The sequence below is a fragment of the Budorcas taxicolor genome, chromosome 20, assembly GCF_023091745.1.
Source record: "Budorcas taxicolor isolate Tak-1 chromosome 20, Takin1.1, whole genome shotgun sequence".
Classification (NCBI taxonomy): Eukaryota; Metazoa; Chordata; class Mammalia; order Artiodactyla; family Bovidae; genus Budorcas; species Budorcas taxicolor.
In genome coordinates this window covers 7,748,349-7,768,398 of record NC_068929.1, presented here as the reverse complement: position 1 = coordinate 7,768,398, position 20,050 = coordinate 7,748,349, and the positions used below count along the sequence as shown (strand labels likewise).

General features: G+C 49.3%; 1 protein-coding gene across 1 annotated transcript in view; it reads left to right on the top strand.

Moving 5' to 3' along the window:
* The window catches only part of SH3PXD2B (SH3 and PX domains 2B), a 117,811-nt gene extending 100,255 nt beyond the window's left edge, over nucleotides 1–17,556 (top strand). Inside the window, exons 12-15 of the mRNA XM_052659018.1 lie at nucleotides 1,342–1,391; nucleotides 2,269–2,394; nucleotides 14,947–16,080; nucleotides 16,123–17,556. Coding sequence (XP_052514978.1) covers nucleotides 1,342–1,391; nucleotides 2,269–2,394; nucleotides 14,947–16,080; nucleotides 16,123–16,587 — 1,775 coding nt within the window. The 3' untranslated portion in view covers nucleotides 16,588–17,556. The remainder of the gene's footprint in view (nucleotides 1–1,341; nucleotides 1,392–2,268; nucleotides 2,395–14,946; nucleotides 16,081–16,122) is intronic.
* The last annotated feature ends 2,494 nt before the right edge of the window (nucleotides 17,557–20,050 follow it).

The following is a 20,050-nucleotide window of genomic DNA, read 5'->3' as shown; positions in this document are numbered from 1 at the left end:
CCTCCTGTTTCTCAAGCCCCTACCGTGTGCCAGGAACATTATAATCAGTCTCGCTGATCCTTCATAACAAACCTTGTAGGACTCACTGCTTTTGTTTTACAGATTAGGAAGCAGAGAGATGAAGTGGTTTGTCCAAGACCACCCAGATAGTGAACAGTGGGGCTTGAACCCACAGCCTTCTGACTCAAGGGCCAGTGTTCTCTCTGCAGGGCCTCATTTCTGAGCCTGGGGAAGAAAAAAATGGACCCTGTGTTGGGTTTACTCTGAAGATAGTTCTTTACTTATCTTGCTTTTCAGAACTTTGTTGTATATTTTTGACAACTGAATGTTCCCAGCTCATCTGAGAGTAGGCTGTCTGGCCACATCCCATTGGCCAGACTCAGTCAGAGGATGAGATGGTTGGATGGCATCACTCGATGGACATGAGTTTGAGCAAGCTGCAGGAGTTGGTGATGGACGGGGAAGCCTCGTGTGCTGCAGTCCATGGGGTCACAAAGAGTCAGACATTACTGAGCAACTGAACTGAATGAACTGAATCCCGTGGCATTACCTAGCTGGGAGGGAGTCTGGGAAATGTCATCTTTATGTAGGCAGTCAAGTGTCTGGCTAAAATTCTGTTGCTATTTATTCTAACAGGAGACAGAGGAAATGGGTATTTTAAGAGTTTAGCAGTCTTCCCAACACCCCAACTGCCAAACCACCCCTCTGTGTAGACTCAAACCTAATCAGCTCTGGCAGCATGTGGGGTGCCTTCCTCAATAGTCTGCCTTTAGCCAGGAGCATTGGCCCACTGCAGAGTCGTCCTCTTCCTGACCCAGAGCAGGAGCAGCCCAGCTCCAGAGTTAAAAACCCCCGAAGTCATCAGTCCAAGTTTGTTTGGCTCTGTTTATGCATTATTTGTGTTTGCTCCAGAGCAAAGACAGGGGCAGTAACATTAATGCATCCCTGCCACATGCCAAGAGCCGAGCCTGTACTGTTGACTTTCATCTCCACCGGTACCTCCAGGAGGCAGGCATTATCCCCACTCCTCAGAAGAGGGCCACATGGCTCAAAGTCACCTAACTTGTTGCCTCCCACCTCACATTACACTTATTGCCTTTCCTGGAAGGCTTTCCGTCGCTCCAGGACTCGGAAGCATCCTATCGCTAAAAGAGAGTCCTGGACCCAATCTGTGTGGCCCCGCCCCCACCAGGCTCCTCCCACAGGAAGCGTCACAGCCGCTCCCTGATGCCTGTGCAAAACCTGATACCCCATCTCCTGCAGGAGAGGTTAGATCTATCATGGTGTCCACCTCAGGCATTATGTTCATCGTATGTGAAACAAGATCTCGTCTCTTTATAGGATCACCCAAGATGAGGCAGAGACCCCCTCCTCGCCGGGATATGACCATAGTAAGTGGACCCTTGCAACTGGGGAGCCAGCCCCCGACCTAAGACTGGCCGCCAACACTCACCTCGCCCCTTCCAAGGATGAGTTCTTTTACACGGCAGCCTTGTGAAGCTAATCCCATTGACAGGTGGAAGAACTCCAGGGAGATCACACAGTTGGCCTATGGCTTTGTGACAGTTAGACCTGGGTGTGTGCTCTCTGCCTCCTGAGCCCACTCTGCTTTGTCTTAAATGAGTCTTCTCCAATAAGGTGACTTGAGACGGAAACAGAATGAGGCACACATTTCTCTCATGGTGCCATTCTGGCATTTTACCCTCATATTCCATTTTTAGTTCTTAGGGACCTTTCTAAGCAATGCTGTGAAAGATGGGCCTCTCGTTTTCGGTGTCTACCATCTACTGAGCACCTACTGGGTGCTAAGCAGTATGCTTGCTCATGTTTCACTACGTGAAATCATCGAATGCTCATGGTGACCCCACCAGGTAGATCCTGTTATTATCCCCATTTTACAGGAGATGAAACTGAGGCTCTCAGGAGGGGAAGGGCTTTGCCCAGAGTCACACCAGTGTGTCTGACTCGGAAACCTGTGTTCATGTCACAACCCTCGTTATCTCTTAGGTTCAGAGAATATTGTCCTGCACCCGATTTTCATGACTGTAGGCAAACGTCCCGAGTTTTTTCTTATCACCCTAAAGCTGAAGGGCCAGCGACCCATCTAGAAGATGGTGATTAGTGATCCCCTTTGTTTTGTCCCTTAGAATCCAGATGGGCCCACCAGCATCCCTTTAAGGGTGATTGTGTGCCCCAGTCCCTTAGCCCCTCATTCAGCACTGGGGAATGGAGTTATATGGGATTTAACACTGTGTTTAATTGTACCAGCCTCGAGGTCTCAACCTGCCCAAGCCTCCCATCCCACCTCAAGTGGAGGAAGAGTATTACACCATTGCTGAATTCCAGACGACCATCCCTGATGGCATCAGCTTCCAGGCGGGCCTGAAGGTTGAAGTGAGTGGACCTGGTGTCCTTTTGCCTACTTGTGATTCTTTTTCTTTCTCAATTTTTTTTTGGAGTATAGTTGACTTGCAATGTTGTGTTAATTTCTGTGGTAACAAAAAGTGATTTGGGTATATTTTTGATAACATCTTACAGAAAAACCCGAACAAACTTTTTGACTAACCCAATACTTATATATATTTTCTTTTTCATGTTCTTTACCATATGGTTAATCACAGGATATTGAATATAGTTCCCTGCGCTATCCAGTAGAGCCCTGTTGTTTATCCATACTGTATGTAGTACTTTGTATCTGCTGACCCCAAACTCCCAATTCATCCTTCCTTCTACTCTCTCTTCCCCTTAGCAACCACAAGTCAGTTCTCTATGTCCGTGAGTCTATTTCTGTTTCATAGATAAGTTTATTTATGTCATATTTTAGATTCCACACATAAGTGATGTCATACCATATTTGGTTTTCTCTCACTGACTTACTGTACTTAGTGCAGTAATTCTGTGCTGTCCATGCTGCTGCGGTTGGCACTCATTTTTTATGAAGGAGTAGTACGCCACTGAATCTCTGTGTGCGCACACTGTATCTTTATCATCCGTCAGTGAGCGGCACTCCGCTGAATCTCTGTGTGTGCGCACACACTATCTGTATCATCTGTCAGTGAGCGGCACTCCATAGTATCTCTGTGTGTGCACACACTGTATCTTTATCATCTGTCGGTGAGCGGCACTCCGTTGTATCTCTGTGTGTGCACACACTGTATCTCTATCATCTGTCGGTGAGCGGCACTCCGTTGTACCTCTGTGTGTGCACACACTGTATCTCTATCACCTGTCGGTGAGCGGCACTCCGTTGTATCTCTGTGTGTGCACACACTATCTTTATCATCTGTCAGTGAGTGGCACTCCGTTGTATCTCTGTGTGTGCACACACTGTATCTTTATCATCCGTCGGTGAGCGGCACTCCATTGTACCTCTGTGTGTGCACACACTATCTTTATCATCTGTCGGTGAGCGGCACTCCGTTGTATCTCTGTGTGTGCACACACTATCTTTATCATATGTCAGTGAGCGGCACTCCATTGTACCTCTGTGTGTGCACACACTATCTTTATCATATGTCAGTGAGTGGCACTCCATTGTACCTCTGTGTGTGCACACACTGTATCTCTGTCATCTGTCGGTGAGCGGCACTCCATTGTACCTCTGTGTGTGCACACACTGTATCTCTATCATCCATCGGTGAGTGGCACTCCGTTGTATCTCTGTGTGTGCGCATACCGTATCTTTATCATCTGTCAGTGGACATGGAGGTTGTCTCTACGCCTTGGCTGTGAATGGTGCTGCAGTGAACACTGAGCTGCTTATCTGTTTGAGTCAGAGCTCTACCTGGATCTGTACCCAGAAGTGGGATTGCTAAATCGTTTGGCAAGTCTCTTTCCGGTTTTGTGAGGAACTTCTTACTGTTCTCTCATGGCTGCACCAATCTATATTCCCACCAACAGTGTGGGATGGTTCCCTTTTCTCCACAGCCTCTCCAGCATTTGTTATTGTAGATTTGTTTTTTTAATGATAGCTCTTCTGACCCATGTGAAGTGATATTTCATTGTAGTTTTGATCTGCATTTCTCTAATAATTAGTGATAGTGAGCACCTTTTCATGTGCCTGTTGGCCATCTCTGTGTCTTCTTTGGAGAAATGTCTGTTTAGGTCTTCTGCCTGTTTTTCAGTTAGCCTGTTTGCTGTTTGTTGTTGAGTTGAATGAGCTGTTTATTTATTTTAGAAATTGAGCCTTGTCAGTTGCATCATATGTAAATATTTTTTCCCGGCCCGTGGGCTGTCTTTTCCTTTAGTTCATGGTTTCCTTCGCTGTACACAAGCTTGTACTACTTGAGATTCTTGGTCTAGGCACCATCCCCTACTTCTGCATTTTTTAAATTTTGGTAACAGCTTTATTGAGATATAATTTAGTATGGTTAGAAAGCTGTGCAGCCATCACCGTAATCAACGTGAGAGCAGTTCATCGCCCACGTAAGGAGCCCTGTGCACGTTTGCAGTCCCTCTCCATTTCTCCTCATTCCCTCTCAGTGCCCCTGCCCCAGCCTTAGGCAACCGCTTCTCTGTTTTCTGTGTCCAGAGATTTATCAATTTTAGGCTTTTCATATGCGTGGAATCATATACTATGTGGCCTTTGTGACTGGCTTGTATTCTGTTTCTATCACCTCCTTCCCTGCTTGCCTCTTCTCTCTTTTATTTTTTCTCCTCTCCCATTTCTCTTCTCTTTCTCATGGGGTTAGAGCTTGAAGGGAAGTCCATAAGTAATGGAGAAGCAGTTAGGTGCCAGCCACAGCACTCAGCACCTCACAGGCTGTCTCCCTTAATCATATTATCATTTATTCTTATGAGGCAGGAATGGTTCAATCCCTGTTTTTCAGATGAGGAAGTTGTGGCTCAGATAAAAGGTGCTATTCAAAGTCACACAGCCAAAAGGTGACAGAGTCAGGATTTGAACCCTTGTCTGTCTCCAGATTAGAACCAGGTGTATTGACAGCCTGCCGTTTATCTGCCCAGTATTTGAGGATCTCAGGAGGATGGAGACTGTATCTGTTTTTTACTTCTGTAACCCCAAAGCTAGCACACTGCCTGGCACATGGTGGATTTGCAATAAGTGTTCTTAAATCAATGAAAATCCATCTCCCCGCTAGCCTCCTGCTAATACCCAGAAAACCAGGGAATGTTTTTCTCTTCATTCTCGCCTCTAACCCTGTCTGGTCCACAGTAGGTACTCAGAGAGCCATTCCTTTATGAATGTGCATTTGAATGAATGACGGGTACAGAGAGTGGACAGATGATTATGAGCCAGGGCATGAGTGTGGTATGTGTCCTAAGCGTCTGTGTCCTGGCCATGCTGGGGCCTCCCTGTGGCATGGGGGCCTCTCTGGTTGCCATGTGTGGGCTTAGTTGCCCCACAGCATATGAGATCTTAGTTCCCCAACCAGAGACAGAACCCATGTCCCCTGCTTTGGAAAGCTGATCTTTTTTTTTTTTTCTTTTAACTTCTTATTTTATATTGGGGTGTAGCTGATGCTGAAGCTGGAGCTCCAGTACTTTGGCCTCCTGATGCAAAGTGCCGACTCATTGGAAAAGACCCTGAGGCTGGGAAAGATTGAGGACAGGAGGAGAAGGGGGAGACAGAGGATGAGATGGTTGGATGGCATCATTGACTCCATGGACATGAGTCTGAGCAAACTCCAGGAGATGGTGAAGGACAGAGAAGCCTGGTACACTGCAGTCCATGGGGTCACAAAGAATAGAGTCAGACAGGACCGAGCAACTGAACACCACTAGGTGATTAACAAACAATGCTGTAATGGTCTCAGGTGAACAGTCCAGGGGCTCAGCAGTACATATGCATATATCCATTCTCCCCCAAACTTCCCTCCCATCCAGGCTGTGGAAGGTGGATTCTTAACCACTAGACCACCAGGGAAGTCCCCTAAGGGTCTTCAGTCGCTTTTCTAGACCTCCAAAGCACCCACCATTTTTCCACAGCTCCGACACCTCCTGCTTCCCTCTGTCTTCTTCTTGCGTCCCAGGACAGTGGCCCGGGGAGCCCAGGAGGAGGTGCTTCCCGTAGGCACACTGTGTGCCTCACCACCACTGGTTCTGCCCAAGCTGCTCCAGAGATGTCTTACGCCCAGTGCTCTCCAGTCCATGCAGGCATCAGGGGGGCTGTCTGAAGTGGTATTTAAAGAACCTGAGTTGAAGCCTCTCAAACTTATTTTTATAAAATTCAAGTCCCAATTCTCACAGAGAAACTGAAGAGACAGGAGAAATACCTCCAAGACTCTTGAAAGAGTTTTTATCTGCTCCTGTTATTTTCCTCCCAGTCTGTTCTTACTAACTTCAAGTCCACAGAGCAATCTCTCAAGATATCCTGCTTGGGCTTCAAGATAAATTCTATGCCCAGTTCTCCCATTTTGCTGTTGCAAAACATGTAGACTATTCTGATGTGAAACATGCGCCTGTTTCTTAACATCTTTCCACATCAAGGGCTGCTCCTCCTCCCGCTGCTGATCAGCCTTATTTTACTGCTTTCCCCCGCCCCAGCTCTCTTGCTCTCCCTGCCTTTTGCCGTCTGAGTCATGTCTGAGCCCCTGTGACCCCATGGGCTGCAGCGCGCGCGGCCCCCCTGCCCCTCTCTGCCTTTAACCCAGCTCTTAGCCGGCTGCCTGCTTTCTAATGGAAACCACTCAAGGCCACTCTTTGAATGGAGCCTGGCACATCGAAGTCCAGCTTATTCTTCACGTCCCTGCCTCATCTGGGAAGCCTCCCTGGGTCCACAACGGCGTCCCTTCTCTAACCTTTGGGTAGTTTCTGTGGGTTTGTGTGGGTTTCCCAAGTGGCTCAGTGGTAAAGTATCCGCCTGCCAACACAGGAAGCATGGGTTTGATCCCTGGGTCGGGAAGATCCCCTGGAGGAGGAAAGGGCAACGCACTCCAGTGTTCTTGCCTGGAAGACTCCATGGACAGAGGAGCCTGGCAGGCTGCAGTCCATAGGGTTGCAAGCACTCACACGTGCACGATGGGTCCATACATTTCAGTCCTTAACTAAGCGCAGGCCCTTATTTGTGTCCAGAATGTTTTCTTGTTTTAATTCTATTTTTGGCTGTGCTAGGTCTTTGTTGTTGTACACAGGCTTTCTCTAATTGCAGCAAGCAGGGGAATCTTCCCAGACCAGGGATCAAACCTGTGTCTCCTTCATTGGCAGGAGGATCCTTACCCTCCGGACCACCAGGGAAGTCCCATAAAGCATTCCTGACATGATGATGAATGAGTGTTACTCTCCCCCATTCTTCAGTGATTGACTTCTGAATTCCAGTCATCTTCCCCTGGCACGCTGAACAGATTATTCATTCTCTTCTTACATCGACCATTGCTAGTGAGGTGCTGCTAACAACTGTTCCTGTTCTCGCTTTCATTAGCTGTCCTTCCTCTGATCTTCTCAGGAGCTCCTCACTGTCTTTAAAATGCTGCCATTTCTCTACAGCATGTTTAGGGACCTTTCTTTATTTTTATCCTGCTCAGCATATGGTGGATCTTTTCCATTGTAGGACTAGGAGATATACCTATAAAATTTCCCACTTGTACATAATTAAATATTGACTATCTTCACTCTTTTATTCTTCCCCTCTGGAATGGTTATGAAACAGTATAAGAACTCCCTGTCTCTTAATTTTTCTTTCATATTTTTCACTTTCTTCACTTTGTTCTGCATTCCTGGTATATTCTGCTTCGTTTTTTAGTCCATTGATTGTTTTTTTTTTTTAACAATTCAGTCTCTTTCTTATTTTATTTCAGCAATTATCATTTTTATTTCCAAGAGCTCTTACTGATTCTTTTTCATAGTTACCTGTTCATGTTTCACCATAGCCTGTTCTTTCGTGATTTCTATACTGCTCTTTGTCTGTCTAAGAATATTAAATGTGTTCTTGTTCATGATCTCTTTCCTCAATGTTAAATCCTTTGCAGTGGTGTTGGTATTTATTTCAGTTCTTTTCGTGGTGTTAGTACTTGGGCTCTACAAAAAGAGGCAACAGACAGTCAAAAGACCAGCTGGGGAGTATCTCCAAGGGGCTGGTTGGCTCCCAGTGGCTTTAGCACCAGATAGAGACTATGAGCAGTGTCGTGCCTCTGACCCAAGCTTACCCTTCCACTGGTTCCACTTGTGAGCAGTCACTTCGTTCTCTCCACGAGCTTTACAGAAAAGGAGTAAAGGGCACAGAGGGGTCAACCGGCATGGTTGCTTCTGCCCTGGTATCGCAGGTAATCAGTCCCCAGTGACTTGCCCCCGGACCTCACTAATCCTAGATTCTACCTCCTGGAAGCCTGGCAGGCCTTTTGTGGCAGAACCCCCTTATAGCATTCCTGGGCCACTGCCCCCACTTACAGCTTCCATCCATCAGTGATTCCTCACAATTCCTGGTCCACTAACTTCTTGTCTGCCTCCTTCTGAGCCTGGCTTTGTGTTCGTTTATTCATTTCCTGGCTTTATTGCACTAGAAGTAAACTGCTGTTCATGCCATCTCCCATCGTGAAACCAGAAGTCCGCTTTGCAAATTATAAAAGTGTTTTGTTTTTTTCCCCAAGAGTGCTAAAAACCATGATAAAAACTTTTCCTGTAAGACGAGGAGTTCCCAGCATTTTGTGCAAACACACACCGCTGTTTGAGCATGCCAGCTAACAGGACATTTGCTGATAAGTACCAGTACTCGTTGGCTTAGAATGTTACAAAATCTACCAGGGAATCCCAGACATTGTGCTGATGCTGAGGGCTGACTGTGTGCCATAGGGAGTAAGTGGATCCCTGGGGTTTTCTGGGGAGCTGGGGAGTCTCCCTTCAAGGCCCCACCCCCACTTCAAGCAGACCCATTCCCCTTTCTTGTTTCTGGCTTTTATCCTGTCTGCTTTTGCTCAAGCTGAGCCAATAAATAGCTCACATACCCAGCATTCTTTTCCAGAAGCACAGATGTAACCCATCCTTGAAACTTCTCTGCTTTAATTGTTCTATGATGTTGGCATAGGTTCTGCCAGTGGTGACTTGAAGGACTCAGGTGAGAAATAGTTGTCCCTAAAGTTTTTGGTTTAACCAGGTACTCTTCACTTAACGTGATAAACACTGTTATCCTTTGTTTTCTTCTCTTTCAGTTTTGCTTCCTGGTTCAATTCAACACCATCTTAGTGTTCAGAATTCATTAATGGAAGCACAGCATTCTAGCAGTATAGTTATAGGAATACCTTAGTTCTTTGTGTGGTTTATGTATCTTCAAGACATGTTTTACTAATGATGATATGATGATACAGGCACTTAATCTGTGCCAGGTCCCTCATATCCTTGATAACTAATCTTCACAGAAGTCCCAAGGGGTTGATGATATGTTCAGCCCATTTTATACATGTGTTTGCGACAAAGAGAGGTTAGGTAAATGTCCAAGGTTACACATCTAGGAAGTGCTGGAGCTGGGATTTGAGCTTAGATCTCTCCTGTTTTGAAGTCCATGCTATTTTCTTTCATCTCCATTCTTGTGATTTTGCATTTGCTTTTAAAGCCAACTTTGGAGATACTGCAGGTTCAGTTCCAGACTACCACTATAAAGCCAAATTACAATAAAGCGAGTCACGTGAATGTGTTGGTTTCCCAGTGCATATTAAAAATATGTTTGAATTCCCTGGTGCTCCAGTGGTTAGGGCTGTACGCTTCCACTTCAGGGACTGTGGGTTCAGTCCCTAGTCAGGGAACTAAGATTCCATATGCCAAACAGAGCCAAAAAAAAAATGTTATGTTGACACTACACTGTAGTCCATTAAGCATTATGTCTTTAAAAAAATGTGCAGACTTTAATTTTAAAAATAATTGCTTAAAATAATGTTACCAGTCATCTGAAACTTCAGTGAGTCATAATCTGTTTGTAACAATGACGTCAAAGATCACTGATCACAGATCACCATTACTCATATGATAACAATGAAAAAGTTTGAAATATGATATTATTCAGTCACTAAGTCCTGTCAGACTCTTTGCAGCCCCATGGTCTTCAGCCCCCCAGGCTCCCCTGTCCTTCACTATCTCCCTGAGTTTGCTCAGATTCATGTCCACTGAGTCAGTGATGCTATCTAACCATCTCATCTTCTGCTGTCCCCTTCTCCTTTTGCCTTCAATCTTTCCCAGCATCGGGGTCTTTTCCATGAATTAGCTATTGGCATCAGGAGACCATAACATTAGAGCTTCACTTTCAGCATCAGTCCTTCCAATGAATATTCAGGGTGATTTCCTTTTGGATTGACTGGTTTGACCTTCTTGCAGTCCAAGCAGTTCTCAAGATCCTCTCCAGCACCACAATTTGAAAGCACCAATTCTTTAGCACTCAGTCTTCTTTATAGTCCAACTCTCACATCTGTACATTTCAGTATTTCAGTTCAGTCGCTCAGTTGTGTCCGACTCTTTGCGACCCCATGAATCGCAGCATGCCAGGCCTCTCTGTCCATCACCAACTCCTGGAGTTCACTCAGACTCACATCCATCAAGTCAGTGACGCCATCCAGCCATCTCAACCTCGGTCGTCCCCTTCTCCTCCTGCCCCCAATCCCTCCCAGCATCAGAGTCTTTTCCAATGAGTCAACTCTTCTCATGAGGTGGCCAAAGTATTGGAGTTTCAGCTTCAGCATCATTCCTTCCAAAGAAATCCCAGGGCTGAGCTCCTTCAGAATGGACTGGTTGGATCTCCTTGCAGTCCAAGGGACTCTCAAGAGTCTTCTCCAACAGTTCAAAAGCATCAATTCTTTGGCGCTCAGCTTTCTTCACAGTCCAACTCTCACATCCATACATGACCACAGGAAAAACCATAGCCTTGACTAGACGGACCTTTGTTGGCAAAATAATGTCTCTGCTTTTCAATTTGCTATCTAGGTTGGTCATAACTTTCCTTCCAAGGAGTAAGCGTCTTTTAATTTCATGGCTGCAGTCACCATCTGCAGTGATTTTGGAGCCCAAAAAAATAAAGTCTGACACTGTTTCCACTGTTTCCTCATCCATTTGCCATGAAGTGATGGGACCAGATGCCATGATCTTCATTTTCTGAATGTTGAGCTTTAAGCCAACTTTTTCACTCTCCTCTTTCACTTTCATCAAGAGACTTTTTAGTTCCTCTTCACTTTCTGCCATAAGGGTGGTGTCATCTGCATATCTGAGATTATTGATATTTCTTCCGGCAATCTTGATTCCGGCTTGTGCTGACTACTGGACAAACCATGGCTTTGACTATATGGACCTTTGTTAGCAAAGTGATGTCTCTGCTTTTTAATATGCTAGGTTTGTTATAGCTTTCCTTCCAGAGGACATATGTATTTTAATTTCATGGCTGCAGTCACTGTCCACAGTGATTTTGGAGCCCAAGAGAAGAAAATCTGTCACTGTGTCCATTTGTTCCCTGCTTGCCATGAAATGATGCGACTGGACGCCATCGTCTTAGTTTTTTGAATGTTGAATTTTAATCAGCTTTTTCACTCTCCTCTTTCACCCTCATCAAGAGACTCTTTAGTTCCTCTTCACTTTCTGCCATTAGAGTGGTATTATTTACATACCTGAGCTTGTTGATATCTCTCCCAGCAATCTTGATTCCAGCTTGTGCTTCATCTAGCTCAGCATTTTGCATGATGTCCTCTGCATATGAATTAAATAAGCAGGGTGACAGTATACAACCTTGTCATACTCCTTTCCCAATTTTGAACCAGTTAGTTGTCCCATATTCAGTTTTACTGTTGCTTCTTGATCTGCATACAGATTTCTCAGGAAACAGGTAAGGTGGTCTCTTGTTCCCATCTCTTTAAGAATTTTCCAGTTTGTTGTGATCCACACAGTCAAAGGCTTCCCTGATGGCTCACTGGGTAAATAATCCACCTGTAATGCAGGAGACACAGGAGTCGCGGGTTTGAACCCTGGGTCGGGAAGATCCCCTGGAGGAGGAAATGGCAACCCAGTCCAGTATCCTTGCCTGAAAACTCCCATGGACAGAGAAGCCTGGTGGACTACAGTCCAAAGGGTGGCAGAGAGTCAGACAGGACTGAGCAGCTAAGCACAAGCACACACAACAAGTGCACAGTCAGAGACGTTAGCCTGTCATTGAAAAAGAAATAGATGTTTTTCTGGAATTCCCTAGCTTTCTGTATGATCCAAGGAATGTTGGCAAATTGATCGTTGGTTCCTCTGCCTTTTGTAAACCCAGCTTGTACATCTGGAAGTTCTCAGCTCACATACAGATAAAGCCTAGCTTGAAGGATTTTGAACATAACCTTGCTAGCATCTGAAATAAGTGCAATTGCACAGTAGTCTGAACATTCTTTGGCATTGCCCTTTTTTGGGATTGGAATGAAAACTGACCTTTTCCAGTCCTGTAGTGAGAATGACCAAAATGTGACAGGAAGATATGAAGGGAGCAACTGCTGTTGAAAAAATGGCGCCAATAGACTTGCTCAATGCAGGGTTGCCACAGACCTTCAATTTGTTACAAAAAAAAAAAAATGCAGTATCTGTAGAGCCCAGTTGAGTGAAGCACAAGAAAACAAGGTCTATCTGTATTCACAGTAGCTCTTAGCTTCTCTCTAGTAAATGAAAACTGCCATACATGATGATTTAGAGCACAAATACACAGGGACTTCCCTGGTGGTCCAGGGGGCCTGGGCTCCACCCCTGGTCAGGAAACTAGACCCCACAGGCCACAACTAAGAGTTCACATGCTGCATCCTACATGCCACAGCTGAGACTCGGTGCAGTCAAATAAATAAATAAAAGTAAATTTTCAAAAATGATAAAATTACCTTTTAACAACAACAGAACTAAAAAGAACAAAAATGTTTAGAGCTTCTGCCACGGTACATGGTAGAGTGTACGCTTAGCAAACCCTCCCTGGTGTATTAGTTTGATTACTGTTCTGTTTTTGTTCGCTTATGCACATACTTAGAGATTAAATTTACGGATGTGCCAGCAATGACTTGTACGCCAAGAATCACCTGTAATCATCACCAGAGCTAGCATGTGTTGGAAAGACGCTGGCCACCCGCACATGAAGGACTTCCATTTCTCATTACCCTTTCCTGGAGAGACTCCAATGGGACGTGTTAAATATCTGCCTGCCACGTGCCTGCTGCGCTCCCAGAGCTCTCCCCTGAAGTTTAATTACTAGTAGGTAGCATTTTCCCTCCTTTACCAAGCGCTGCTGCACACATTCCCTTGTGTGGTCGTCATGGAAACCCTGCGCGTGGGTGTGATCGTTCTTCCCCTCCTCTCTGTTTCGTGGCAGGGCGTCTCAGGCCCGGGGCTGACCGGGGCTGTTCAGGCGGCCGGAACCGAGCCGGCCTCTGCTCCGGCGCTGGGTCTGTGGCTGCGCTTCCTCTCTGGTCTGGGCGGCAGAGTGCAACAGCAGAACTGCACCCGCAGCCCTCAGCCTCGGTGGTTTCTCACCTCGGGCACGATTTCCCTCCCCCCGCCCCAAGCAGGGTCCACTCTCCAGGGCAGGGCCCGGTTGTGGTAAGGACTTGGGCTCTGGAGCCTGTTCCCCAGCCTTTGACTCCCATCTCCACCCCTGACATTCTGTGTGAGCCCCTGCGAGTTCTTCAGCTCTCGTGGGGCTCAGCTCTGCAAGGGTACAATGGAGTGAAAATCCCTGTCTTCTGGCGGTTTTAATGATTAGTCAGCTCTCCCGTGCACAGAGCCTGCTGACGCATTGCTGTGTATTTGTTTGCTCCGACTACCCTCACCAAAGACCACAGACGGGTTGGTTTAAACAGCAGAGGTGTTATGTTCTCGTATTCTTAAGGCTGGATGTTCAAGGTCAAGGTGTCAGGTTTAGCCTCTCCTTGGTTCACAGCCGGTCACCTCGCTGGGTTCACACGTCGCTGGGTTCACACGTGGTCTTCCCTCATGCTGATGTGCTGTGTCCTAATCTCCTCTTATAAGGATAACAATTCACAACCCCGCCCCAACGACCCTGTTTTAACCTGATTACCTCTTTAAAAGTTCTGTTTTCAAATAGAGTCACCGTCTAAGGTAGGGAGGTTAGGGCTTAGCGTGTGAATGGGTCGGGGGGCGCCTCAATGCGGCCCATAATATGGAGCATGTACACCTTTCACCTGTGTGAATTCAGCCACATGGTGCTAAACAAAAAGGAGACAGGAAACGAAAGATCTTAGATAATATGAGTGATTCTACCCACCATTCCAGTCAATGAGCGTGTGTCCCAGAGGGAGAGAGAGATGAGAGGGGAGTCTATTAAACTTCCATCAGCATCGGTTCCCCTATATCCAAACATGAGCGGGTGTGACTCCCACAGTTAAGGATGCATGTTTTTCATACACCATGCCTGCAAACACCAGCCAGCTTCTTTGTCTGGTGCTCAACCAAAGGATCAATGCTAGTTTGGGCTGTACTGGGGGTTTGTCTTGAGCCACTTCAGAATTTTAGCAGACACTGCTGGTGGCCTGCCCTGCATCCTCACCCCCTGACTGCTTCCCACCCCCTATGCTCGCCTGAGGGCACCACCCCGAAATGGGGGAGGTTAATGTCCAGGTGCTGGGGGGACTAGGAGTCAGGAGGTCAGTGTCCCCACCCCATGTCTGATTCTGCACTGTCTCATAGGGTCCTGTTGGATTAAGCCCCACTGGCCTAGAGCCTTAACCTGTTCCTAATTGGCCCTCCCTTTCCTCACTTCCACTTCCTGGAACCATATCTCAAATTACCTACCTACACCAGAGTTCATGTCTCAAGGACTGCTTTTGGGAGGAATCCTAAAGTAGACAAGCACCTACCCCTGTGTAAGATGCTTCTTATACACAGCGGTCTCCATAGATGGTCCGCCCCATAGATACGGTCTGGGAACCTGCCAAACGTGAAATGTCTCTGATTCTGGAGCCTCAGTCGCACGTGGGTTCTCCCGGCCCACCCTGGCCCCCAGCCCTGCCTCCATTCTTACTCAGAGCTTTCCTCTGCCCTCCCTTTCAGGTGATCGAGAAGAACTTAAGCGGCTGGTGGTACATTCAGATCGAAGATAAGGAGGGATGGGCCCCAGCGACCTTCATTGACAAGTATAAGAAGACTAGCAATGCCTCAAGACCCAACTTCCTGGCTCCCTTGCCCAACGAGGTGGCGCAGCTCCGGCTGGGGGACGCGGCAGCAACGGAGAACAGTTCAGGCAGTGAAGCCGGCGGCCCATCCCGGCCCCTGCCCGACGCCCCGCACGGCGTGGGGGACTCCGGGATGCCGTGGGCCAAAGACTGGAAGGGTGGAAAGGAGATGCTGAGGAAGGCATCTTCAGACACATCTTCGTGTGCAGGCTACGAGGAGATTTCAGACCCCGACCTGGAGGAGAAACCCAGCCTCCCTCCCCGGAAAGAATCCATCATCAAGTCGGAAGGGGAACTGCAGGAGCGGCAGAGGATGGAGCAGCTCAGGGGTTCTTCACCCAAGCCACCTGGCGTGATCTTGCCAATGATCCCAGCCAAACACGCCCCGCCGGCCCGGGACAGCAGGAAAGCGGAGCCCAAACCTGAGAAAAGCAAGCTGTTCCAGCCGAAAAACGAGACGGGGCTTGAGTGCGGCCACAGAGTGTTGGCCAAGGAAGTGAAGAAGCCCAGCCTGCGACCTGTCTCCAGATCCAAAGCTGGCCTGCCGGAGGAGAAGCCGGAAGCCGTTCCTCAGAACCTTTTCTTGAAGTCCAAACCTCAGGTTAGGCCAAAACCAGCTCCTTCCCCCAGGACAGAGCCACCTCAGGGCGAAGACCCAGTGGACATCTGTAACCTCCGGAGCAAGCTCAGGCCCGCCAAGTCCCAGGAGAAGGCCTCTGTAGATGGAGAGAGCAGCCTCCAGGCAGGAGGAGGCCAGGATGGGGCCTTCAGTCGTGGCTTCCCTCCAGGGGAGGGGCCTGGCCGTGCCCAGGACAGGACAAGCAAGCAGGAGGGGCCCAGCCCAAAGGAGGCGCCCTGCAGAGCCCCTCCAAGGCCAGCCAAGACTGCCGATCCTGTGCCTAAGGGTGCACCAGTCCCTCTCCAAGAGGCTTCCCTCCAGAGACCTGTGGTCCCGCCTCGGAGACCACCACCCCCCAAGAAAACCTCTTCATCGTCTAGGCCCCTTCCAGAGGTCAGAGGTCCACTTCCAGAGGTCAGAGGGCCCCTTCCAGAGGTCAGAGGTCCACTTCCAGAGGTCAGAGGGCCCCTTCCAGAGGTCAGAGGGCCCCTTCCAGAGGTCAGAGGGCCGCAGCGGGAGAGCAGCGAAGGCAAGGCAGCTCCTGCCCCAGGCCGGGCCCTGCTTGTCCCCCCGAAAGCCAAACCTTTTCTCTCCAACTCCTCAGGGGGCCAGGATGACATGCGAGGCAAAGGTGGGCTGGGGCCACGGATGATGGGCAAGACGGGAGAAAACAAGGAGAAAGTGGCTGCAGGCCCCTTCCCCAGCACCGACGGCCCGAAGGACTTGTACGTGGCCGTGGCCAACTTTGAAGGAGACCAAGATACCAGCAGCTTCCAGGAGGGAACAGTGTTTGAGGTCCGGGAAAAGAACAGCAACGGCTGGTGGTTCTGCCAGGTCCAGAGCGGGGCCCCATCCTGGGAAGGGTGGATTCCTTCCAACTATCTCAGAAAGAAGCCCTAGCCGCCTCCTCTCCTGCCTGGAGGTCTTGCGCGTCCCTGCTGGCTTTACCCACATATTTAATATGCCTCTTAATTTATCATCCTCCATGCAACATCAAAGGAAGGAAGAATGGAATACTGTGGTTTCTTCCAGGGGTGGAGAGTGATTCCTCCCATCATAGCATCCCCTGGAGGCTTCGAGGCCACACCCCTTTCTCTCGACTCAACATCCCTGCCTTAAGGCCAGTGGCATTGCCACCCAGCAGCTTGCTGCCCACCCAGCAGTGGGACCCTGACTCTCTGAGGCTTCAGGGACCAGAACCCATCATCTGGAGAAACTGCAGAAAGGGTTTCTCGTTGCCCGGATCAGACAGAGTCCTAAGAACATCCCCAGCTTCCTACCCAGTTCATTCATGTCCAGCGACTTGATTCACTTGCTTCCCAAATGCCTGGTCCCAGAAAGAACTTTCTCGTGTAGAAGTCGGCTCCGTTGCTGATTCCAGGGAGGTGCCCTCTACCCCAAGGCCTCAGGTCCCCGGGCCTCTCAGGTTCAAGCAGATGCAGCTGCCCCAGGCATGAGGCCTGGAGGCCCACCCAGCCATCCTCCCTTCTGTGCTGGGACCCTGATCGGTTCTAGAGGAGTGCGGCCAGCTGCAGGCACGCTTCACTTTCCTGCTGCAGACTCTGGTCCAACCCAAAGCATTTAAACAAGAGTCCCCAGTCTGCTTTTGGGGGGGCCTTTCACTTCTGCCTCCCTAGTGCAAGAATCTCAAAGTTTGTTTGAGAAAGGGGACCCTTCACAGGGCACACCCCCTGTGAACTCCTCTTTGCTGAGTAGCTAATTTGTGCCAAACACTGTACTTGGCACTTTCCCTTCATGTGGAGCCCTCTCAATAGCCCTCTCTGATCCAGTGTACCTGTTTTATAGATGTGAAACTGGGGTTCGGAAGGGCACACTAGCTGGGAAGAGGAGGGAAGGGGGTGTGAGTCTAGGCTGGCCTGACTTCCATGCCTGTGCCCTGTGAGAGCCAACCAGGCAGGGGAGAGGGAGATGCCGGCGGGCTGCCCTGGGTGTGCGTCAGGGGGCCACGTGGCTGCTCCCCCTCCCACCACCCCTCCAATCCCTTGTGGCATCTGCTGAAGGCTCCCCTGAGCCCCCACAGCTGCACCACCCAGGGGCTGCCCAGCACCCTGGTGTTGCCACGGAGCCCTGCTTCCTGCTCTTGTGCTGGTGCCCCCTGGGGGATAGAGCTTATGAAGCAAGGGGAGCCAAGGTGGTCTCACATGCCAGTCCCAAGGGACCCCAGTGGCTCAAGGGCTAGCGGCTGGATCTTCAGCAGACTGAGCAGAGTTAAGCAGTAGCCCCATGGGGGGCCCAGGGGCCAGGCAGAGCCTTCTGTCTCTCTCCGCTGCTGCTTCCTGCTGCTCTCTGGTTCTCGGAGAGTAGTTTCCTTCCTTTTTTTTTTCCACGCACCCTCCCTCTCTGTGTTCTTGTGGGAAAGAACCCAGGGCAGCCCTTGCACCCATTTGACTGATGTGGTTCACTGAGGCACATAGAGGCACAGTTACACTACAGAACAAGAATCAGGACCCAGGGTTTCTGGCTCCTAGCCCACAGCCTGTGGCCCAGCTTGCCTGGGCTGGGGAACAACGTGAGAGGGCAGCACACGCCCTGTACCCCCTTCTCTGCAGGACAGGAAGTAGCCCCGTCCTGCCCCGGAGGCTCTGACTCGGAGCCGTCATCTGCTGCCATGCTCTTGTGGCCTCCTGGGGGCTGCTCGCAGTGCCAAGGACTGACGTGCAAACAGTCCTCTATGCTCTCCCCCGACTCCCATTCCCCCCCGCCCACTGCCGTGTGGGCTGTGGATGCTGCTGCAGGAGAAGGAGCCTCCCCTGACCCACAGTAGCATCTTTATTCCTTCCTTCAGCAGGTCTGTACATCCCACACCCCAGAGTCTGGGGCAGGGCTCCAAGGTTCCCTTGCAGGAACCTCCAAGGTTGCCTCTTGGCCCTGTGCCCAGAACTTTGCGGGGGTCAGAAGCAGCCAGGGGCAGGAGGGAGAACGGGAGAGGGCCGTCCACCCTCCAAGGTCCCCTCATCTGGGGGGAGGTCCTGTAGGATGTTTCCCTGAGTTTTTGACCCACGTTGGTTTAAACACCATTTGTGAAGCTGTTATGTAGGATTTGACTACCTTTCAAAAGACGCAACTCTCAAATTTTTTTTCCAATTCTTTCTCTGCATTCATGAAACTTTTCTACTATTTTGTGAGCGCCTACTATGTGCCAGGCGTTGAGTAAAGGCCAGGCCGTGGGTGGCTCCATGCCTGGCTGTGAAGAGCTTGGGTTCTTGTGTGCAGATTCCACTGAAGGGGTTTGTCTTTGACCTCATCTCCTCCTCCCAGGGGTCAGCTAGGTGAGAAGGACAGCCTCTCCCTTTCCCAGGGCAGAAAGTTTTCCCTGCACTTGAAAGAATCCGCCTTTTTACTATTATTCTGACATGAACTGAAGGTACTAAAGCCACACTCCTCTCTCTTCACCATTCTTTCTCAAGGATGCTTCTGTAGCCTGAGTCTCGTCTCTCCAGCTCTTCCTATCACAGTGACGGCACTTCCCCAGGCAGCTGCAAGGGGTGGTCCCAGTGGTTAGGGGCGCTCCCTCGCTGTCCTCACCTGGCGACCTAGGTTTACACCATGACTGTAGCCACCACTCTATGAGCCTTTGCTGGAACAAAGGCAAGTTCCTGGACCTGGAGTCCCCGCCGCGGCACATGTCATAGGAATGGCGTGGGGCCATAGGAGTATCTGCCGTGCTGAGTGCCAGGCAGGTTACCGGTGCTCAACACTCCCTCCTTTATCATCCTCCTCACTTCAGCCCTGTGAGGTGCATAGGGTCAGCCCCAATCTGCAGTGAGAACGTTGGGGTTCAGAGGATGAAGTCACGTGCCCCGCGTCATCCAAACAGTGACCAAGCCAAGACTTGAATCCGGGAATTTTTCTCCCCAGGGCGCATGACCTTTCCTTTGCCATCAGCAGTGAAATGTTGATGATGCTTTCAGGGAAGCAGTGACCCTCCCTCTTAATTCAGATTTTTCCTCCCCGGCCCCACAATCACAGATGTCAGTAGGTCACAGGCCAAATGCCAGTCCAGAAAAGGCAGGCATCCTTGGGATGGCTATCCTATCTTACATCCTAGGGCAAAACTACAGCTCGTGGTAACACTAAATCTTTGGGAAAAACTGAGTTTTAGGACCACTGCTTGATAAAATAAGCCTTTGCTTGACTTTTTTATTCTGAATTTATTTGCCATCTGATGGCTTTACGTCCTAGTCTCAGGATGAGACTTGGGGAGAGCTGGGCTGCAGCTGGAGCCCTGCCAGGCTGCCAGTAGGTGTGTTAGGCATCCTCCACACAGCCTCTCCCTGTGATTGGTTTCTTAGGCCAAGTTCTTGGCCTTAAAACGTTTCTGGGCCCACTGGGGATTTCCTCA